The 24,771-nt window shown below is 36.5% G+C and overlaps 1 protein-coding gene across 1 annotated transcript; it reads right to left on the reverse strand.

Annotated features, from left to right (window-relative positions):
• Nucleotides 1-5,654: 5,654 nt before the first annotated feature.
• LOC104444815 (prolyl 4-hydroxylase 1) lies at nt 5,655-18,092 on the reverse strand. The gene is made up of 13 exons (XM_010058571.3): nt 17,883-18,092; nt 17,681-17,763; nt 17,221-17,268; nt 15,991-16,059; nt 13,919-13,968; nt 11,326-11,391; nt 8,980-9,054; nt 8,784-8,858; nt 8,552-8,622; nt 8,415-8,466; nt 8,199-8,288; nt 6,718-6,810; nt 5,655-6,123 (listed from the first exon to the last, which is right to left on the reverse strand). The coding sequence occupies exons 2-13, from the start codon at nt 17,742-17,744 to the stop codon at nt 6,016-6,018; spliced, it is 861 nt and encodes a 286-aa protein (XP_010056873.1). The 5' UTR covers nt 17,745-17,763; nt 17,883-18,092; the 3' UTR covers nt 5,655-6,015.
• Nucleotides 18,093-24,771: the final 6,679 nt, after the last annotated feature.

A 24,771-nucleotide genomic window follows, 5' to 3' on the forward strand; every position in this document is an offset into this window, starting at 1 on the left:
TGTAATCGGATCAACTAGTCTAGGCTAATTCCAAGGTCAATCTTAAAGTTGATTCTTTTCTTTTCTTTTGACTTCTTCTTTTGTCTACAAGTAGGAGTTTCCCAACATTAAAAAAAAAAAAAAAAATGAGAGCAGTACTTTCAATTTATTTCTTAAATATAAGGGTGAGCATCAGTCTAGGGTTAATCCAAGACCAATTGAACCGACCCAACCCGGTTTTAGTCCAGTTCCTAAGGGAGTTGGATCTATCCTTAGTCCTAAGATCCTTAGACCAGCACTATGGGGGTTGGGCATCGGTCCTGAGGGTTTAAGACTCAAATCATACTATATATATATAATATATTATATGTATTATATATATAATACATTATTTATAACTCTTTTGCATATGGTGTTACAAGTATTATTGATAAATGATTACAGAAATTTCCCATCTTATCCCGTATCTTTATAAGCTGTCTTAATCTTTTTAATGGTTTCTTGTTTTTAGCAACTATGAAATTTCTATTATTGCATTATCTTAAATTTGTTGAATACGCATTGATATTTATAGTTTGATTACATAACACTGCATTATCAATGGATATGTACCTTAAAATAGTAGGTTTGTTTTTTTTTTTTTTAAAGTACAAAAGTTAAGTACAAAAGTTATTGGTTGGTTTTGGGTTGAAAAATTGAGGACTCTAGAACCTAGGGTTAGAGAATAGATCGGCCTACCAATGCTCACTTTAAATATATGTTTACATGATTAGGGGCTTGGTGCTAATTGACAATCGATCCTAAATTTTGTAGGGAGAATCCAAAGTTCAATAAGGTTGGTCATCAATTCCAAAAATTGAGGACCAATATTGTTATTATTATTTGTTTTTAATTTTTAAATATTTTTAAATATATATATATATATATATATATATATATATATATATATATTGGTTGATCCTAGGGTTAGAGAATAGATCGGCCTAACTCCGATTATGCTCACCCCTAGTTAAATATATGTTTACATGATTAGGGGCTTGGTGCTAATTGACAATCGAATAGTCTTTCACTAAATTTTGTAGTTAAAAATATTTAAAAATTCATTAAAAATATTAAAAAATTTACTATATTACATGGCATCATATCTACATATATTAAATAATAAAAGAATGCATATGTATGTATGTATGTATGAACTGACTAGAGGTGTTAAAATGGGTCACTTGTTTATAACAAAAGATGGTTAAATAGGTTTCATAATTAAAGGTTTAAGATAGATGGGTCTTAAGTGAGTTTTTAAATGGGTTGGGTTGAAAACTCATTTTCAACAAAAACATTATAATCCCTTCATTCCCTCTTTAACTTTATAAAAATCTTTTTTTAATAAAAATCGAAATTATATATTTTTTTATTTTCTCTTTTCTTTTTCTTCCTTTTTTTTTCTTCTTTTTTTTTTTTCTTTTTTTTTCTTTCTCTTTCCTCCTTCCAACCGCGGCGGCGGCAAATGCGAGCCTCGAGCTCGCCCGACGGGCGAGCTCGAGTTCGCCGGATCTGGTGAGGCGAAGGCCTCACCGATGCGGCGAGACTCGAGCTTGCCCGGCATCGAGCGAGATTTGAGCCTCGTCGATCTCGAGCCTCGCCGCTTCGACGGGGGCGAGCTCAAGCTGCCGGCTCGCGAGCCTCGCCCGAGCTCGCGGCGAGGGGTGAGCTCAAGGCTCGCCCATGGCCAATCGCCGGCCGTCATCATGGCCGGCGGCCGGCCAAAGAAGAAGAAGAGGAGAAAAAAAAAAAAAAAAAAAAAAAAAAAAAAGAAAATTATATTTTAAAAATAAAATAAAAATAATTAAAATTTTAATTTTTAATTAAGAAATAATTAATTTCGATTTTTTAAATAATCATTTTAAAAGTTATAAAAATTGTAGTAAATTTGGTTAAATATGAAAATATTTTATTAATATAAGTATATAACTATTTTAGCAATACAATTTTAAAAAATAATATATATATTTTTCTATATATATATATATATATATAAAAGCTTGATTTGAAGTATTTTAATAATATAATCTTTAAAAAAAAATTGGCATAGGAATAAGTTTTTTCTAAATTTGGTTAAATATGAAAATATTTTATTATTTATACAAGTTGTACGTTTGTTCATTTGATATGAAATTTACGAGTATGGGTTGGATATAAGTCGGGTTGGGTTTGAGTTATAAATTATGACGAAAAACATTACAAATTAATGCATAAATTTTTAACTTATTTTAGGGTCATAAAAATGGGTTACAAGAGAATTGTTCAACTATAGGCATTCTTCTTTAAGGAATGTCATTGATTTTGAGGCATTGAAGAATTGCTTTTTCATTTTAAGACACGATTTGCATTAATGACAAGCACATATCGTAATTGCATGTTGTGTCATCCAAATTACATCTGTAATCAAGACAAGATGGATACTTTTCCCTATATAGACCCACTGACAAATATATGGAGGTATGCTTCAATAGGTTTAAGAATTTTTTAAGTAATTTCCCCCCTTATCGTCGTTGCTTGAATAGCGCTGCCACCCTATCTTCACTGATGAGGGCTTACAGGCCCTTGGGCGATGGTGGTCGGGCATCACTGCCGTGCGAAGGCCGCAGGCCGTTGCTTGTGGTCGATGAACGTGGGGAAAGAGCTTCCTTTTTTTTGGCTCTTTTTTTATCCCACTTGATACCAAAATAGCACAAGTGGTGAGCAACCAAATTGATTCACATGGGACCAATATGGTTCTCTGTTCCAAAATCTAGAAATCGGTCTTAACCGGTTGGATTCTCGATTTATATATCCTTAATAGGTCAATTCTATTTGAGAACCGGCGTTGATAGAATCTTAAATTGAACCAATTTTTAACCACTTTCCTTTTTCTCGATGTAATAATATATAAACTAATATAATACACACACGTGTCGGAACAAGAGTGCACGTGTATCATACTTGTTTTGATCCATCGCAAATGGATCATATAAAATTCGTCACTTACTATTCAGCTGATGTTATTTAAATTCACTTCATTCCTTTTCCTGTCTACCTGCACCTGCTTCTCCACGTTAAGAAGAGTATATGGGAAAGAAAATATCTTTTTTGGTGGACATAAGACTACATATGATAAAAATGTAAAGAGAATAAGTAAATAGATCCAACCGTCCAAACCAAGAACCACATGGACCGGACCGGACCAACCGGTTTGATTTGGCTCTTGGAGGGATTGGTCCGATTCCTTGTTCCATGAAAATGGAACCGGTGATTGTCGGTTCGCTTCCCAGTTTTGGAAGGGAACCAGACCAGAATGGACCAATGGATCAAATTAACTCTTTTTTTTTTAAATTATATTTGTTAATTTCTTAAAAATAGCAATGAACCCTAAAAATAGTAACAAATATAGTATTTTTTTTTTTTTTTTTTTTTTTTGCTAAGTGATCAACTCCATGAGACTGAACCGGTTCAGTTTGATTCCTGATCCTAAGACTATTCGATCCGGTCCTTGGTCCCCAAAATTAGGAACCGGTCCTCCTAGTCTAGTTCTTGATTATTAGGTGGAAGTAGATTGAATCGGGAATCGATCACCCCCAAAATAAATTTCATTTTCAAGTTAAATTTTTAACATAATTTTTTTGGTGCATCCTTGAAAGTGCCTCGATCAATAAGAGAAGACAAAAAGCAAAGGACTTCCTTTTCACAATATCTTGACCATTTATCATAATTTCGTACCTCACGAGAAATTTATTCATCATCGTTATATACGTTTCTAATCTAGATGAATATCAATTTTTTTTTTTCATTAGTTCCAAGGTCCAGCTCGCGAGTTGATCATGAAGCAAGCCTGTTCGGTTCCAAGCCAATTCTAGATTCAACAGGACCAATTTCTGATGCCAAAAATTAGGAACTACAAAGTAAATTCCAGGTCTAGAAATTGCCCTCCTTGAATCGGTTATCCCTAAATAGCACCACATTATCTATAAAAAAAAAAAAAGCTACGAGGTATTCTCCATACTAAGATTGGACTAAACTAACAAAAGTTTTAGATTTGCACCTTTTGGCTAAACTTTAAAATTTGATTGCACAATTGAAGAGTTTTAAGACTCGATTTTATTTTCGTTACAAGTCTTAGAACTTTAAAAGCACTTATCTCCTGTTTTTAATATCTCAACATTTTGATATACGCTTTCGAAGTTTTAATTTTATAATTAGATTCAAACATCTATCTTATATGTTACTACTAACAACATACATCTTAAGTTTACAAATGATCACTTTAACATGTATTGGTTGGTTTCATATCACCATTTTCACTTTAAAGTGACACTGCATCCCTCGTTTCTTCTGTAATTGCACTAAACAATTACGCAAAAACGCCGTCAACCGCTGTCGTCAACAATGCTTCCCAACTCTCCACGCCTCAAGAAGCCATGCCAGCATCTAGGTTGCACGGATACTCTCCGAGACCCTTCGTGTCGTGTCCAATACTCCGACACGTATTCGACATGCGGTCAACTGCCTTTGACACGCGAGTCGGAAATTCCGACACATGACTCCGACACGCATGGGATTATTTTTATAAATTTCCAAAACTTCTGGAGTCTAAATATAATTATATGAAAAAATAATAATAATAAAAGCTAAAACAAATTTCCAATACTTGTTTGAAGATGTTGGGGTGCTTGAAGTTGTAAATTTTTCACTTGATAAGCCGGAGATGGAGCCTGTTTTATTTTAAAAGAAATAGATAATGTGGATGAATAACTTTTTATTATATTTGATGATGGAATGTTGATTGTTTTTTTTTTTATTGGTAAATTTAAATTTAATAGTGAAACGTGGATTACTTGTTTTTTCCTCCAAGTTTTATGGATTATTACAATAAAATGTAGTTGAATTTGTCAAATTAAAACAATGAATGATATTAACAAATATATGATTAATTTTTTTAGTATATTATTATTAAGATTAATATCCTAAAAAACCCTAAACTGGTACACTTGTGACAAATTTACCCCAAACTATTTTTTTTACCATGAAAAACCCAAAACTGGTAAACTTGTGACAAATTTACCTCAACTGACTATAAAAAACCATAAACTTGTACATTTATGACAAATTTCCACAAACTAATTTATTCAACTGCAAAAAATCCTAAACTGGTAAATTTGTAACAAATATACCCTATGCTAAAATGGATTAATACCACAAAAAAATCATAAAAATTGTAAACTGTGACAAACGAAACGTAAAATTCTAAATTGGTATACCGATTAACTATCACGTGTCATTTAACTTAATAATTTGATAATAAAATTTAACGAAAACTAACATAGGGTAAAAGATATACCAGTTTAGGGTTTTTGATGATCAAAAAAATAATTTTGAGTAAATTTGTCACAAATGTACCAGTTTGAGATTTTTCAGGGTATTAACCTTTATTATTATTTAGTTATTTATGCATTTATATATAAAATATTCATTTAATATATAATGTGTCAAAATTCTCTACTTTTGAAAAATAACGTGTCGGCGTATTGTGCCATGTCATGTCGCATGTCCGTGTCGGTGCTGGTGCAACCTAGGCCAGCATGCATTTGTCACCGGCAAATACGGAACAAGCAAGTTATGTGATCAGATAGAAGATTAACTGATTCAATATGGAAAAATTAGGCTCTTTCATACGGTTCCTGGCCAACGAAAGATTCGGGTACTCGGGTTACAGCACTCTGATACAGTACCAGCAGACGGCTTAGCAGAGGGAAAAATTAGGATGACCCGACACGACCCATATTCCATGGAACAAAAAGAATTAAGTTCAAAAAATAGGGTTCCACGATCCATTTTGCCACCTTTAGAACACTTCATCGCTATATTATCCTCGCTCTGTCTATTTCATATCTGTCATCTAAATGAAACTCCATTCCTATTATGTTAATTTATGATGCTTCTATCGGGGTGACGAATGTGCAAGAAAATCCACCCCCCGTGTAATCTAATAACTCAGAAATCAAATTAGGAGGTAACTTTTTGCCTCATCCACTTAGTAGCTGACCATTTCTCGCCAGCTAGAACCTCGCATCCTCCATGTATGCTCTTTGGATCCGATTGACCGTCTAGTCCCTGAAAAGAAATGAAGATAAAGCCAATATCAAAATGAAGAAATTGTAATGCCAATCACATGGGACATGAAATGAAAATAGAATAACCAGAATCAAACTTGGACTCGGGGGAATTTAAAGGAAAAAATTGCTGCTTTGGTTAATCTAACATCTCATCCACTCATCTTGATTATCTCTCTCGCAACTTACGACTATAAATCGAAGTCTCCTCCTTACACTAAGAGTAACTGTGTCCTAAAACTTAGCATTCCTAATGCTACATTCCTAAATCAATCCACAAGCAATGCAATCTTCAGTCATCTCTCTTGTCACTAAGATCCTGAATGAATATGACTACTCAGATACACATGCAAGGCCCCCAAAAACTTGGTGTACTAAAGCAACTTGATGAACTTGGATGAGGACCAGAGGTTTCCACTGCACTGTAGTCCCTGGACCCACCAAACAAGACCCAACTTCCCCGTCTAGGTAATGCTTGTATGAATGATTGCTTAGCGATTTTCCATTAATAAATAGGCACTCTAATGTGTGCCCTGATGCATAATATCTATGTAAACAAGAAATGCCCAACTCTAATAAATAAAGTGAGACGAACCATGCTCCAGAAGAGCACTGCATCTCCTTTCAGTGGCTTTACTGATAAGCCCTTGACCATCTTTCCACCACAGCTACATTCACCTGTTCCAGCCTATCAATGCAAACACCGAGTCAAAGAAAGAATCAGCTTCTAATACAGAGATAATAGATAGCAGCAAATGACAAAATTCAAGAGCATTCGATGCCAATTTCTCGGTCAATGCTGGCCACATCACATGCATCAATGTAAAATTAAGAAAGTGCTAGCCCATGAAGAGAAAAGCAATGTCCATTACGAATTTGATCCAAAGCTTGTCGAAAACCACGGTGAGTATGTAGCAAACCAAAGTAGGCACCATGGAGTGCCAAATTTCAATCATAGCAGTAAGTGTAAAAAGAGCATCAGACAGGGAAGGATCCAAAAAATTAGGCAAACAAAATCACAGAAGTACAGCACTTGTACAGACTCCTCTCAAACGCTCAACTAAATTTGGGGCAAATAGGGCAGTGAATTCTGCAAATCACTACAGAGATTGATCAACCTAGACAGTACAGATTAAGAAGTGAAAGTCCTAGAAGGCCTCAACCCTCACCCTCCCCATAAGGCAGCTCCATATTGCAAGCCAACGTTACAGAAGAGAATCTGATCCTCCACACTATTGTGTTGTCCACACGATCAACATCATTCCAATTTGATATCGGAATTTTGATCATTATATGCTTCAAAATCGAAATAAATACATGTATAATGCATAGAAAAATTAATTAAGAAATAACGCAGACATTAAGAAATGCATATTTCTTATTAAAAGAAGAGTTTCTGAAGGTCATTTGTGTTCAACCCATGATCAAGAAAAAAAAAAAAAAAGATTTACTTGCCCTCATAAGAAACTGGAACTAAAATGACTGAGTTACAAAAGTACTTAAGACAAATGGGAGCTTTCAGGCAGTAACCGTATCCTTTAAAACACAAGTTAATACATATATAATTGGTGGCCACAAGAACATTTGAAAGTTCCAGTTATTCAAGCATTTACAGAAACAAGATACCCGTAGCATCGTTTTATGACCTGAATGAAATTTGTTGGATCTAAACTGAACCTCATGAAATTACTGATTCAGGTGCTATGTATCAATTTAATTTATTCATCCAAGAGTTGGCCCATTTTTAGGTCAGTGCTCTGTCAATTATATTTATGAGAAGCAACTTACTGAGGCAATATATCAATCTAAATCCAAATGATGACACCAACAGGACAGACACTGACAGTGTCCAAATAAATTGCTCATTGTGGCAGTAGGAACATCCTTGACATATATTGAAGCATTCATGAAGTGAGTTTCTGAGTTGTACTGTCACCCTAAAGTGACATGGTCAGTATCCACCCTTCCAAAGGACCAAACTCTGATATCCATTTAGTAGTGAAGAGAAGATACATCCAGCAAAAGAAAAACATAGTTGGAGATGGAAATTAAGAATCAAAGTGAAAAAATACTTACCATAGGAAAAAAAGTTTCTCCTCCCTCCACATTGTCACTCAAATACATAAGCATTGTGGCAACTCGCTGACCACCACGCTGCAAGTTGAACTACAAAAGGGGCAAATAAAATATATTTCAGTTTCATATATAGGCAACTGTCTTTATACAACAAGATAATAGTGCAACACGAAGCAAAAGAAAGTACAACAGCCGAAAGAGACTAGGTGGACTTACAGTGTCAGAGAAGTAATCATGGTGTGGCTTGTAATACTGATTCTTTTCATACCTGTGCTTCTGGAGATGTTAGCTTGGATAATGAAACATATTAGTCTTCTGCTCAGGAGCAACAGCTTACAGGAGAACGTTCCTACCTTAAGACTTGGATGAGCTCCCCATTCTCTATAGGAACTTGAGCATAGACAGAGATGCGCTTTTCAATTGCCTGAATTTGTTAAAGAAATGGTATTGAAAGCTTCGTCTTGAGAAAATTCTCCACAGGCCCATAACAAAGAAGGCAAATTGCACTGGAGGTCACTTAGTTGTATTCGTAAATACAGGCACCATTTCCAGGTTCAAAGAATAGAATCATGATCCTGAACTAACCTGCACCATAGGATATCTCCTCTCTGCATGATTCAGAAACATACCAGAGCTTGTCCTAACTTCACTCCTGATTCCCTGGTCAAAAGTTACAGAAAAGTTCACACTAGAAACTCAATATCATCCGATTGAGATTTTTAGGCACAATTTAAGATAAAACAATGAAATATCAAATCTAGAAAGAAGAAAAAGAGCACACCTTCCCTGTTTTTGCATCCACCACTGTAGAAACCTGAAGCCTCGGACGGGCAATGCCTCTGAGATAGTCACATTCCTGCAACATAAACAAAATTCCAGTTAACCAGCTGTAGTCATCAGTAGAGTGCATCCTCAGATTTTAATAGCAAACAAATCTTTGCTATTCTCCCAAGTAGCTAACTTTTGTAGCATTTTAAAATGCACAAGAAAAATTATGACACTATTATCACAAAATGATACAGCATTGATAAACTATGTATTATCCTTCTAATAATTGTTAGACAATAATTCAAGAAATTTGTTAAAAGATCTATAAAAGCAGTTGAGCCAACTGTTCATCCATTCATTGTCATGAAAGAAGATATTGTTGATAACTTCATACTCCTCCAAAATTATTTCACAGAATTATGGTAAGGCTGCTGTGCTCCACCTTGTTTTCCTTGGAAACTAAATAAACATCATATAGCCAATGTTCTAAAGACAAGCCTCCAACTCTTATACAGGATAAACAGTAGTCATCTTAGACCAAAAAAGGGGGGACAAGAAGATTCTCTGTGTTACAACAGCTTGTTCAAGCCAAACTGCAGATATTAACAAGCATCATATATGTCCTTATCCAGAAAAAGAAACGAATCTTATGTCCAAGAAGATTTTTAAGCTATTGCTGCAAGTCTCCATCAACAAACTCAAACTTAACAAAGGACAAACTGTCACAACTTGATAAGCATTCAAGACATGGAAACTGTATTAGTTTATCCAATTTAATCGAGGTTGGAGACAATGAATGCATGAGAACAACTGCCACAACAATAGGACAGCAAACACACAGAAGGTGGAAATGAGATCAAGAACAACAAAAATAAATTTCAACTTCATCATGTGTAGCAAAGTAAATCTCCTTGCGCCATTTATTAACCCTACTAAGTATAAAGTTCCTTGGGTTGTGGTTCATTTAGGTATGCAGTATGGTTATAGGCATGTGGTTTGGGATTGTCAAGACAAGTAATAAGAGATGATGGACAATATAATGAAAGCTTTAGGAAGGAAAGGACCAATTGTTGTCATCAATTATATACGTTCATGCAGGAACTTGAATGAAAAAAAAAAATTGTGCCTCTATCATTTGTGTGTTGTTTCTATTCGATTAATCAATACTCAAGCTAGTTTAGAAACAAATACAGCAAAGTCTACTCTTTTCTTAATAAGACAGGCAACAACGTAATTGAAAGATAAAAATAAATGGAAAGCATATTCCACAATCATTATGCTGCCAAGTCCAAGTAGCATATTCCACAATCATTATGCTGCCAAGTCCAAGTCTTTTCACTGTGTGCATCAGCACCACCATCAATATGAGCTCGTTACAATCAACAAGGTTGCTACACAGTCCTAAAAGTTGGAATTGACTCTGGAACTAGAGGAGGCTTCTTTACAGTAGATGGCATAGTTTTGCCAACTTCATGAATTTAGTAGGGTCAAAGTCATAGCCACATACAAATAAGCACCACTTCACATCATCTAACTCGAGAGTAGAATTATCTAAAGAATCATAAAAAAAAAAATTGATCATGCACCTTCTAGTGAAATAAGATATCAAATGAATAACAAAGTGGAACAAAACCATTTTATTTGCTATACTAGAACTTGACCTGTTTCTCTTCAAACTATAAATGTAGGAATGAAGTAGTCCAGCTCCACTTGGCTGAAAGCTTGTTATATAGGTTGGGACAACATTTTTAGCCACCCCTACCCTCCCCACTCCCCTATACCACGGACAAGAGAAACTCCAATTCAGCATACCTATAGCAATACCATCTATTAAGCAAGTTGTACTTTTTTTCTCTAGCTTGAATTCCAAAGGACGATCTTTTAGTTTGTGGGTTCCCTTTCAGCTATCCGTGTTTACTGCTTCAAATATGATCTTGGAACCAAAAACTTTGAATGAAAAATTAGTCTACATCGAGATGCTTAGTTATTATTCTCTAACAAGTACATTGAAAAAAAAAAAGTAATTTATAGCAACTAAAATGGAGAGATTCCACCTCATCTATTTCATAGGTTCAACAAACAGGGTGGGCAATAGTTGTGAACTATAATCACCATATAATATGCAAAAGCACCACGATCTTTGAGGTGGATTTCCAACAAGGTTCAATGGATGGAGCATTCAAAGACACAACATTTCTAATGATAACAAGGGTTGCCCATAAAATGGAATCTTCAACCTTTTGCTTGATTAAGATGTACTTTAAGGTCAGTTAATCCGACTAATGCACTTTTACAACTGCCCACAAATTAACAGATGGAAAATTGGTTAATGCAGTAGTATATGTGATGATAGACATACCTCCATGCTTAAAAAGTTGTGTAGTACAATGATTCGGGGTGACCAACTAATGATCTCAGGTTTGACCTACAACAAGAAATATATTCATAAAAAACCTTAGAAGATCTACCACCAAAAATATGATATAACAACAAAGTTAATTGGTACATTAAAAGGGCTACATTTCCAAAATTACAAATGTCAAGATTTATGAAAATTTTAGATGGTGTGACACAACATAGGGCACAATAGCAGCGAGGGATGCAAATATAGATGACTTTCTGTGGCTAAACACAGTTCTTTTACTTTTATGTGTGCAAAGTATGTTTCACAATGAAGATTAGACTTTTATACTACTCTTCTTATGTTAATAAAAGTCTATAGAACTGACTTTAAAATTTGGTAATAAGGTGTGACTACATAACAAAATCGCAAGACTAGTTGGCATAACACCGTTAGCAGGAAAACAAGAGCCCTCCAAGGATATTGATCAAAAAGATGAAAGCCTGAATAATGATCCACTATTTTCATCAGTGGATAAGAGTTTAAGCCAATCTAGCATGCTTGAAACCAGAACAATCTTAACTTGAGCAGGTAGCATGCCCAAGAAGTATAAACACATAAGACATCACCTAGGGCTACTCCGGGACACAAACAATGAACCCCTGACAGACTGATGATGTAAAAGAGTGAGCCAGTAGCAAGCAACCTCTGACATTGGCACATAAAGTGGATCTAAATGATTGATGGAAGGATGAAATAAAACAGCTATCCCAAGCTAAATGACAAGATCATATGAGGCTTGTTTATCACAGGAAGATTAAATAAAATCAACAAGTATTCTCTTCCAAACACAGAAAAAGAGGCGCTGTGGCGAAAAGCTTCCTTCACTCAAATCTGTGGTGACACACTACCAACCTGTCACAATTGTAAATATATACAGCCAACCATCTGTTCTCTACTAACCTCAGGAACTTACTACCAATAATCTTTGAATAATTTTAAAACATCGAAGTTGCACATGTGAATCCAGCAATCATTTCAAAAACAACATTCTTTCATACATATAAGTTGATGTTAGCTCCAAAAAGAGCTTCCTGTTGGGTACTTCCTCAATTGATCTTTGAATACTTGGTTGGATATTGAAATTGATTGTAAAACCAATTCAAGAAACAGGTCATCTACCTTCCACCCCAAAAGGAAAGATCTTAACAACTGGTATATAAGTATTAATGCCATCGGACCACCATTCTTTCATTTTTATTGCAAATCCATTTGACACAAGATTATCTACCAAAATTAACTGTGATCAACAAATATGTAACCTTGTGACAACACCATACTTGAAAAGAAGCACCAAAAGGTTAATTTCAAGAACAAAAGCATCCCTTAGAAAGAAAACACATCAACTTCAAGCTAGTTTTGATTTCACGGCGAGGTTCACTCAATTATGCATCAGAAGTGTTTGTCCACACTACAAAATAAGGTACAACTATGAATACACAAGATGCTAATTTTATAACACAGACCAATTGCCACTAAATGATGTCATCAAGGATCATGTAATTTCAAGGAAAGTTACATGAGGTCACCACCAAATAATGTATAATAAATGGGACATCATTATTAACTAAGTTTCCCTGAGATGCAATGGGCTTGTACCAAAGTGTTGTCCTCCTGCATTAGTTTCGTCTAATAATTCACTTTACTCATGAGAGACGAATGCTGAGAACTTGATTAAATTGATATATCAATAAGAATCAAGTGACTTCAATTTATAACAGTGGAATATGAGAGATAATAGACACTTCTATATCGATACATTGTTAAAGCAGCTCAAAAGCCAATCAATTTTTTAATGCACTGCTTATTATTAAACATTCATTTTTATTTCCTTGAGAAAAGAAGATTCTAGTATGTGAGAGATGTGCAATAGCCAAGGAACAAAAGGGCAAATAGAAATTATTACAACACTAAGACTAGGCAAAATTTGAGCCCATTGACCAAAGACAGCTGAAATAGTACAAAATAATAGCAATGGAAGCTTCTTTACCCTCAAACAATCTATTATTATGTTGTACAAAATCAGCACATTAGGCAAAGCGCTCCAAGATTTTGATTATTGAGATTAAATCACCACCAAAAGCATTCAAACACCTGAATAACTGGATACATTTCTAAAAATGGGGAAAAAAAACACCTTTGAAGTGCTATAGATAGACTAAGAATGATGCCACACAAAAGGAGAAGACTATTAAAACAAGCCATTTTGTGTGGCCAAATGGTCTTAGAGATGATTTTCAACCACTCAAAAGGTTGAGGTGTTAATTGCAAAAATGAGAAGGACAAGAGTGACTCTACAACTGACATGTTTCTAAAGACAATAAAGTTAAAAAACCTACGCCATCACTTTGAAGACTCTAGGCCAGTAATTTAGGAAAGGGAAAAACTCTGAACATTTTTGTCCACCCAACTGCAAAGCCTAATGTGTACATTCAGTCAATGAAATGGGAGTCACCTATAAAGGAAAAGGTTGTATGCAGAATATAACAAGCAAGGGCTTTCCACTAGTTGCATATGATAATAACAAATACCAAATAAAGTCTCTACTTACATAACCAAGGCGCAAGGTTTCAGCTTCTTTATCATTCCATAATGAAATGCCTGGAAAAATGCCAAAACAATTTGGCCTTAGTTAAACTAAAAAGACAATGAGGAAAAAATATCTCGTCATGCAGCTTCTGTAATATACCTTATACAGACTTGCCAAAACAAAGCAAAAAAGTTTGACTGAGAGATTTTGATATAGGACAACGAGTCCACAACAAGAAATAAATCTTTAGGCTTCATCACAAACAAAGGTTCCTAAGCATCACATAGAGGGTTTTTATAGCATCACACCTAAGAGAAGACTTGTATCACACAATTCGAAAGCAAAGAATTGCCAATTCAAACAATCATCAAATCTATCAAAATAATGTATCCAGACTTTCTAAAGTGCCAAGAATACTCCAAGTCAAAATATGAAACTTAAATATTCTAATAAAACTACAAATACATATTCACCGCCAACTAGGAAAAGGAAACATTAAATCCAATTCCAAATATAATAGACTCCAAACACTATATGAAAATTCCTAATTTATCAAAGAATATAAACAACATATCTTCATCATGCATGGCTTTTCTAAGTCTTCAAAGGTTGTTGCCATTGTTCTCCATCAGATTTTTAGGCTTACTTTTCAGAGGAATGAGAGCTATATAGAATTTGATATCCCATTGTATAAGTAATGTTTTTATTGGTGTAAAGGGAAAAGGGGAAAAGAATATTCTTAGGCTCCGCTTGTTTCACACAAAATGATATTTGGGAAAACATGTTCATTTTTTTGTGTTTGTGAAAGATTCTCAGAGATATTGGACTTGAAATTTTCACCAGCATCACCGCATCAGTTATTTTATTACTGACAATTACTATAAATTTAGATGTGTCTCCTCTCTTTCACATGAGTCAATTATTCAAGAAAGACCACAGTTATTCTAATTATAAGAGAAAAAATGGTTTATTTACAATTGAAAGAGATATTTCATTTCATAAATAAATTGTTATGATGAGATTGTGCTCAAATTAATGAAATAGCTCTTTAGAATTTAGATCACCGGTAGAGCTGAAATTCCCCTTATAAAGGTAAAATATTTTCATTCAAAATGGATGAAAATAATTTGACCATCATTTTCATGAGTTTAGCCAAACACCAAAAGATAATCCTTTTCCTAAAAAATGACTTCATGGTAAAAAATTTCCCAAAGTATCACATTTTCCATGAAACAAATGGAGCCTTAATCTCATGTCAAAATTATTTGAGTTCTTTGTTGACCAAGTTACAATCTTATCTAGTCATGAGATTTAAAATAAAATTTCGGGTTAATAGAAAAAGAAAAACTAGAAGAAGTCAAGAATCCAGAATTTGGGACAAATTGCTCTATCAGTAGGTGATCTTGCATGAAGGCAATGCAATCTTCTTCCAACATTGGCATACTAACTATTCTTTCTTTTTTTCTGCTAAGCATGGTAAATCTTCTTTCACCACCAACCATAACAAGAAGCTCAACCAGCTTACATTCAATTCATCAGGATAAAAATCTCATTCAGCAAGCCCTTTAGTATAGACTAGTGACAGGGAAAATATCAATCTTTCTCTGATAAATGAATATTGATTAGAACAAAACAAAATACCATTCACATACATCAGGAGAAATTTTGATACAATGAGACTATGCATACAGCAAATTTTAAACTCTAGAGAAGCATTACAAAACAACTTCCATTCTTTTGGGGGGAAAAAGAACAGACAATGGCATAAGTTTGGATACTTCCATCAATCAATACAGGCAACAGACAATCTTATCAGAAAGCCTAATTTTGTCCTGGACAATGTAGTCCAGAAGATGCAACCCTGTGCAGGACCTCTATCGTTATATTCATTATAACTACCATTAATAAAAGGGAAACAAATAAAGGATGTGATTAGTTATCACAGATCATCCTTAATGAGCTCAAGACCACATAATAGCTCATCCACAAATAAAACCACTATCTGACAATGCCTTTACAATGAAAGACAAGGTATGAACAAGTTAATAACGTGAACCTGTAATCTTCAAAGGGATTCAAGCTTAAATACATACCTCCAGGTAACTTAAGATAGCCATCTTGCTGAATTTTGCGAGATCCTTTAAAAGATGGAAACTTCGTGCCTGTGAATAACAATGCTTTAGAAGTCTGATATGATTCTTTAACAACCCACTTGCCCCCACACAACCCCTCTTTGCCAACCCTCACAGACCCACATGAACAAGGGAATGACAACCTACAATCGAATAAAGAATATTCTACCATCAATCATATCCAAGTCAGAGTTTATGTCTTCCAGTTCAGACCTTAATATGATGTCCACCTATTTATAGATCAACCCCAATATGCATCTTGAAATCCAGAGTCTACTTTAAGGTATACAAGTGAAATTACAGGTTGTACTTATCACCAATATGACTATTCCTTTTATTAATAAATACAACCAATATGACAATTCCTTTTATTAATAAGTAAAAGAAAGTCAACTACAGGACACCAAGAGGGGTACAAACCCATTTTCAAAAAGAGCTCAAAAAACCCAAGAAAGAGCTCAATTACAGGACAAAGCGTCTATTGTTTATGCTAGACATGTAACATATGGAACTATTCATTTGTTAGCAAGGATAATAGAAAAACTAACAACTTTAAAGGGAAAAGAAGGCACAAGAAACTTATAAGAGACTAAAGTCAGAGACAGCTTTACAGTTTCTAGAGACCACACCAAACTATATTCAAAATGCATAAAAAAATAAACAAAATAAGCAGGGAACGAAACCTAGTATGGCCCATCACTCCTCGTAGCTCCCAACTAATTAGTCCATAAGAACTGACTCTGAAACTGTCCTTGAAATTGACGTGCACAATTACAGTTAAATTCAAGACCTCAAATTCTAGCTGCATATGTAAAGAGACATGAAGAACTGACAGAGCTAAATTAAACTTTTGGAGCAAAATTCCAGCAAATCTTGCCTGTTAAGCTCTAATAGGTTCTAGGCCTAACCAAACTTCAGGCAAAAAGAGCAAAACATGAACCGGCAAATACCAAGACAAGAACCAACAATGCAATCATTGTCAAACTTAAAAGTATTCTCAACAGTAAGTGCAACACTTTGAGTTCCCATATTTCTGTAACTTGTTCATGTACTGAACCAATCAACCACCCTCTTGCGTAAGAAACTAAACGCGTGAAATGTATAAGCACAATAAGAACTCAGGAATAGATCACTAGTGAAAATGCTCTGATGCAAATCAACATGTATAAAATCGAGAAATATTATGTGTACCATATGAGTCTTCCAGCCGTCGAATGAATGCTAACTGAAGAAAAGCACCTGCACTCCCCCCAAAAGCAAGCCAGAGTTGAAAGATTATTAGGTGCAGATTTTATAAAGGGAAGTCAAGAATGGCCGTCTACAGTCAGACCTCGATCAGCTACCAAAATATATAAGAAGTTAATAAACAATGCCCCCTAATGGTCCGATCGCAATAAATCAACAAAGCTCAGATCCACGTGAATCAAGATCTGGCTTCAAACCGATCGGTCTCAAAGACAAGAACTCCAGTACTATATGCAAAAGTGATTATTCACGGCCAACACTATTTCAAGAAACGATCAATAAAATGAATCCCTGGCAAATAATGGCACTTCCCAGTTCTTTTTTCTTTTCTTTTTTTGGTTGGAAAAGCATAACCCAAATGACCGCAAAAGCAGGATATCACCGTCAATCGGAAACCTTTACGTACCGATGATCATCCCTACAGTGACGAACGTCAGCAGCCCGAACACAATTTTCATTGCAGGAGCCATATTGCCTGTACAGCACAAACTGGAAAACACCCCCTCTCAGTCACACAGAATCAAGAAAACGTCAGGAGGGATCGCGCAACGCAAGAATGCAAGAGGCGGGGACGATCATCAGGCCCGGTAATTCGATCCAATTTTTACCTTCCCAAGCGAGAGAGGTCGAGACCCGGCAACGACCCGAGCCGATTCGTGTGGTTGGTTCGAGGCGATCTTGGGAAACTGCAGAATGGAGAGATTCTTGCAACGCCGGACCGACAGAATCCTGCGAATTTCCACGGAGGGACAGGCTTTTCTTCCTTGTACTCGTAGGGTTTAAGTTGAGGTTGGTCAGAAAATGAGGATGGCAGAAACGGACAAAACGAGAAGACGTTAGCCCCCGAATTGCACGTTTGATTGTATTGACCCCACTATACCTCAAGTCCACCACGTCACATGCCAACTCTTGATTTCCTATGGCCAACTCTTGCAAGAAAAGGAATTTTCATTGTGATTAAGATGAGAACAAAGTAAGTTGATATTGTGGTAGTTGTGATTATATAAATTGAATCTCGAATGAATTAAAAATATAAAGTGACGTACAATTTTTTTAGGCTATACATAATTAAAACTCTAACCACAAAATATAAACTCCTACTTTTGTCAGGCCATTATGATCTAGTTCTCAAAAAAAAAATTTCAGAATCGCTAATTTTAAATGTCCTTGAACTCCAAAGTTCACCAATTTATAAAATATTTTAGAGTGAGTATGGGCACCGTAAATGAAAACTCAATGTCTAAAATAGGAGACCTACTCACCACTTTATGCAAGCGTAATATCAATTAATTTATTTAGAGGAAGCATCATGATTCAAGTGCTAATAAATTTAATCACAATCCAACATGTCAATCAATTGATCTCTTCTGAGCATTGTACGGTAACGTAAATTTACAAATATATATAAATAAATAAAAATCCAAACATTCATAAAAAAATTGTCACAAGCATATCTAACCATGTCAAATTTCTCTCAAAAGTTGCCCATTGCTGCAATAAGGAGATTAACATATTCACGACAATGCATATTCACATACACTTTTCAAACATATTATTTAAATTCATTTAAGATACTGTAATCAACCAGGATATTTTAATCATTTATGCATATAGTCTTGCCTATTATCAATTCATCATGTAATTATTAATTTCTTTTAACATTATGGATCTATGATATTATCCATACTTAAAGCTAAAATAACTAAAGGATCAATAGCATTAAATGGGTCAACCCACTTTAGTCCCTAGTGATTCTCTTACCTTAAACAAATAGATTTGTGTGTAGATAGAGTTTTGATCCACTTAAAATTAAGTGATAAGATCTTCAATTAGGCAAATGAAGCATCTAATCTAACCATGTTGAGGTAAAAGAAAACCTTATCTTAGAGAATCTTGATCAACAAAAATGGTAACTCTTAGCTAGCTTTGCTCGTGCTAGCATTGCGAATATATCCAAATGAAGACTTGGGCTCTTCGGATACGATTTTAATTAATGGAATTGGGTAGAATAATTAAAGATAATGGTTCGAGAGAGAGCATTATTGGGCAAGCAGGTGCATGAATGAGGAAGTTTGATTTGCAATTTTATCAAGAACATTAATGAGCTAAAGTTAAAAATACGATATCACACATGGCGTATTGCATAGTTAAAATGTGGTTGAAAATGAAGGAGACGTGTCAAGTTTTTTTTTTTTTTTTTTTGAAACTGCTGAAATATTATATTAGAGAAGATAGACATCCAGATGCTAAAGCATCACCGTACACTATATCTTGCAACATAAAAGGAGGGTAAAGGATCCAATTGCGGACCGGGCTGTGGTTCCTGTGGGCTTTTGCGGCCCAATCTGCAGCTGCATTCGCTTGTCTGCGGCAGTGCTTGAGAGAGAGATTAGGGCACTGGGATAGCAGTTCTTCGAATTCAGCGAAGAGGAGGCGTTCCGTCCATGGCGATGGCTTCTTCTCCGCTACCATCTCCACCAATTGTAGGCAGTCCGATTCCACTATTAGTCATTCCTGGTGACGCCCATGCTGGATCAAATGTTGAATCAAAAATATCAGAGCATAAAGCTCCGCCTGGAAAGCCGATTGAGCTGAGAAGCTTCGGGTAAAAACATCAGTGAGAATTCCTTTGTGATTTCTACAGATACAAGCCATTGAGCCTCGCAAACCCTCTGATTGAAAAGCACCATCAATATTGCATTTTAAACTGCCTTTGTCAGGAGGTTTCCATCACTGATCTAGGCTGAGGGATGAGATTGGAAAAGCGGTGAGGAGTTGGGTCGACAACCTTATAGATCCGGCTCTGTGCAAGGGCATCCTCCTTTGCTTGGATGGGGTCTAGACTTTGGTTTTACGAAGATGAAATTGTTGCGGCGCGCCCGGATACGCCACAACAAATTTGCGATCACCTCAAATTCATGGAAAGCCTTCGAATCGGTGGCTCAGGCTGCGACCCAAGCATCAAAACGCTGCACTGAAGTAGGTAAGATATGAACCCTAATATGAGGATGAGTCCATATCTTGCTAGTCCACGTGCAAAAGAAAAATAGATGTTCTACAGTCTCTGGCATGTTTTGAGTGCATAGGCTGCAAACAGGAATGGGTGAGATGTGTCTGTGAAAAAGGTTTGCTTTAGTAGCAAGGGCATTCTGACAGGCTAACCACATAAACACTCGAATTTTAGGAGTGGTTTTCATATGCCAAATCGTTCGCCATAACTTAATGGGGTTCTAATAAGAAGTTGAAGGCACATTGAGTTGGGTATTTAGGTGTGAAGACAAAAGATGGTAACTGCTTTTTACTAAATAAACACCGGAGGAGTTAGCAGTCCATACCGGTTGGTCGGTAAGTAAAGGATTAATAGGAATTTTAAAATCTCTTCACGACACGAGAGTCAAATAGATTGGATATAAGAGTTGAATTCCACGTGTGATGTGAGTTATCAATGAGATCAGCCACTAAAACCGGTTCGCCTTGAGCAACTGTGCCTCCCAATGTACCCATAGGTAGCCAATTGTCTTCTCTTATATTAATTTTGGAGCCATCCCCAACTAACCATCGAAGTCGTGGAAGAATGGCTTCTCTTCCTTTTAAAATACTCGCCAACCCCATGAAGTACGATTTCTGCTTGTGCACCTTTGAAATGATGAACTCTGAAATACAATCCCTTGAAAAGTTGACTCCATAGAGCGTTAGGTTGTTGAAACAGACGCCAAGCTTGCTTACCAAGCATTGCTTTGTTGAAACTGACAAGGTCTCTAAATCCCATTCCTCCAGAGTCTTTGGAGAGTTTTAAAGATGTCCAATTTTGCCAATGAATTCCTGTTTTGCCATTATTATTGCTCCACCAAAACATTGATATCTTTTTTTCTATTAATCTGCATAAAGATAGGGGGAGCTTGAAGATCGACATGGCATACTGAGGTAATGCATGTATAACAGATTTCAAAAGTATTTCCTTTCCACTCTTCGATAACAGTCTTTCCTTCCAGCCATCTAACTTGGCATTTACTTTGGCCAAAATCCAAGAAAACATCTCCCGTTTCGATCGCCCCCAATCGAAGGGATACCCGGGTACTTCCCATAACGATTCATCACGGGCATTCTGAATTCACTTGCTATATTTTGTTGTAGAGACAACGGGCAGTTTTGCTGAAATACAAACCAGACTTATTCCTATTTATAATCGGCCCGTAGCTAAACAATACTTGGTTTAGAATATTGGCAAGGTTTTGGGCTTGAGACCATTTGCTTTTAGGAAGAAAACGAGTCATCGGCGAATAATAGATGGGATAAAGTGGGGCATGCTCTATTGAACTTAATTCCTTGTAAATGACCCATTTCCACAGCTTGAGTAATGAGAGTTGAGAGCGCATTTGCGAGTAAAATAAAAATATATGGGGATAGGAGGTCACCTTGTCTAAGTCCTCGAGATGGTTGGAAAGAAGCAAGCTGTTCCCCATTGAAACGAACACTTAGGGAAGTCGTTGTAATGCAAGCCATTACCAACCGAACCCATCTGTCATTGAAACCCAGCTGCAGCATGTAGGCTTGGAGGAAATCCCATTCAACCCTATCATACGCTTTTTTTGCATATCGGTTTTAAAAGAAGGTTGAACTTTTTCTTGCTCTTGCGCACTTTAAGCGATGAAGCACTTCTTGAACCACCATTATGTTGTCATGTATCTGCTGTCCTTAACACATGCTTTTTTCTTTGGATATCAAATTAGGAAGCCAAGGTTTAAATCTATTGGCCATAACTTTGGAAATGATTTTGTAAGCGAAATTACAAAGACTTATTGGTGCATCTTGATCAATGCTTTACGGATGATAAACCTTAGGAACCAACACAAGTATCGTTACATTTAGAGAGCGAGGCATGATACCTGAAGTGAAGAAGTCTCGAACTGTTTTAATGACATCTGCTTTGATAATTTCCCAGTGCTGCTGAAAGAAGAGGCCATTAAGACCATCGGGCCCTGGAGCCTTTGAAGCACCCAGCTGAAAAGTTGCCTGGTATACCTCATCTTCCATTACTGTTCTCAACAAATGATCATTTATGTTCTCAACAAATGATCATTTATGTCTGTAATTACAACTTCAGGGTATTGATTTAAAAAGGGGCCAAAGTCGCGATAGCCGACTGACTTATATAAATTGGAAAAGAAACCCAATGTTAGCTCCTTTAATTGTTCTGGCTCCCTTATCCAGTCTTTGAGTTCATCTTTTAACGAGGCAGTTCTGTTTCTTTGTCTTCGTTATGCATCTTTGCGCGTGGAAAAATTTGGAATTTTTATCCCCACCGCAGCCGATTGATGCGAGATCGCATAGCCCGAGGCTGCTCCTCTTCTTTGCCCGATTTGTTGAATTTCGTCTCGGATTGAATGGGCCAGCTCTTTATCATCTCTTTGATAATATTTTCTGTTCATGATAGTCTGTAGCTGGTGTTGTAAATGAACTATACGAAGATGACCGTTACTGAACTTTGATCTACTCCAGCGTGCTAATTCATGAGAAACTGCCTGCAATTTTGCCACCATAGTAGTTTTATGCCTTTGGATATATTCCACGAATTTTGAATTATTTCTTTGCATTGTTGATCTTGGTTCCAAAAAGCTTCATAAGTAAAAGTCTTCTTTCACTTGACAGGACTTGTAGATGTGGTTAGCAAAAGAGGGCAGTGATCCGAACCTAAAGCAGGAAGGGCTAGCACTTCTGCAGTAGGATACAACAATCGCCATTCCAAAGAGCAAAAGACTCGATCCAATCTCTCCTTTACCAGGTCAGCCCATGTTATGTTATTAGACCAGGTAAATTCACACCCTTTGCTTTCCAACTCTAGTAAAGAGCAAGCACTAATCACTTTGCTCGAAAGGATGCTAGGCGAGTATATAGGCTGGTCTCTTACCCACTTTTCCCGGGGGTAGAGAATTTCATTAAAGTCGCCCACGCACACCCAAGGAAAGGTATTTACAGCACTGATCTCCCTGAGTCTATCCCAAAGCTCTTGTCTAGCCCTATAATTAGAAGGAGCATGCAAACATGTGATATGCATAGAAGTAGCTGCAGAAATATCATAGCAAAGCAGATCAAAATAATTCTCCACTGACTTCAAAATAGTTAAAGCATAAAGCTCAGTCCAAAAAATAGCTAGACCACCGGCCCGGGCCCACTTGGATCCCTTATCAAGGAGTGTGGAAAATGAAACCGACGTTGTAATCTACTTAAAACTGAAGCTACATTCTTAGTTTCCATTAAGAAAACTATTTCGGGCTTTTCTTTGGCCAAAACGGCCTTTAGGGCTTGAACTGTCAGTGGGTTGCCCAACCCCTAACAGTTCCAACATAGGAGTTTCATTTGAGATGCGGTGGCTGTTTGGGGCCAGCCGCCAATGCCCAATGTGTTGTCTCATGTGCAGCATAAACAGGGGTGTCCATGAGTTGAGTCTCATCCAGATCTGATGAGTAGCCAGTTCTAGTATCATACGGAGAGTATCTCTTTTGTTTCTTACCTGATCCCGTAGCATTATTTGTTTTCAGAATTTTTGGCTTCTTTTGCTTAGGAATCTCCAGGGAAAGAGTCTGAACACTCTTCAATTTTGCCATTGCGGGTACCAGGTCAGTAGTCCTTGGAGCGGGATTGACTATTTCCATCATAAAGGAGGATCTTGAGGGGATGATGGGGGTCGTTGCTTGAGCTGCTAAATCTGGCACAATGGGAGGCAGGGCTAGGATTGGCAGTTGCATGGCAGGGGGAATTTCAGGTACAGCTTCATCCATCTGCTCCATAGATTCCTGAGGATTATAGAACGTGTCCCAATACGGGCTATGTTGTCGAACCTCCGCACGTAACCAGTGACCATAGGCGAGTTTCGATAAACCATCGTGTTTGTCTTCCTCATAAGGATATTCTTTACAAGCTGTCGCATAGTGTCCTAGCTTCCCGCATGAATAGCAGAAATGTGAGAGTCGCTCATAGCGAAAATCTAACCATAATGTCTTTCCTTCGATACGAATTAGCTTCCCCGTCCTTAAAGGTTCTCTCAAATCAAGTTGTATGCGGACCCTCCCAGAAGTATCTAGTTTAACTTCGATTACACGACCTACCTACTTAACTGCCTTACGCAAAATGTGTTATGTGTTCCACTCCAAAGGTAATCCTATGGCATGCATCCAGAAGGCACAGTGGGAGAACTCATAGCAGTGTAATGGCGTATTTGGTCGCCATGGTTGGAAATGAAACAAATGTCTTGAGAACAGCCACGGACTCCTTGCAAGTACTCTTTGTTTTTCGATTTCTAACCAAAATTTGACTATATACAGGCCACCATCACAAAGGGAGATATCAACCTGGTCTAAACGCCATGCTTTCTTCATTGCAATTTGGAAAGCAGGAAGATTGACAGCAGGATTGGTAAAAATATTACCCACCAGGATGAGGCGACACTCTTTCAGCTTGTCTATGGAAGGTAAATCATCCCAAACTTCCAATTCTTGT

Source organism: Eucalyptus grandis, chromosome 5 (genome assembly GCF_016545825.1).
Source record: "Eucalyptus grandis isolate ANBG69807.140 chromosome 5, ASM1654582v1, whole genome shotgun sequence".
In the NCBI taxonomy this organism is placed as follows: Eukaryota; Viridiplantae; Streptophyta; class Magnoliopsida; order Myrtales; family Myrtaceae; genus Eucalyptus; species Eucalyptus grandis.

Coding starts and splice junctions, on each gene's coding strand:
- LOC104444815 (XM_010058571.3), bottom strand. CDS start 17,744: ATGGCTCCTGCAATGAAAATTGTGTTCGGGCTGCTGACGTTCGTCACT. Junction 9,055..11,325: donor ACAACTTTTTAAGCATGGAG/GTATGTCTATCA, acceptor TTTATGTTGCAG/GAATGTGACTATCTCAGAGG. Junction 8,467..8,551: donor GAGCTCATCCAAGTCTTAAG/GTAGGAACGTTC, acceptor CCAGAAGCACAG/GTATGAAAAGAATCAGTATT.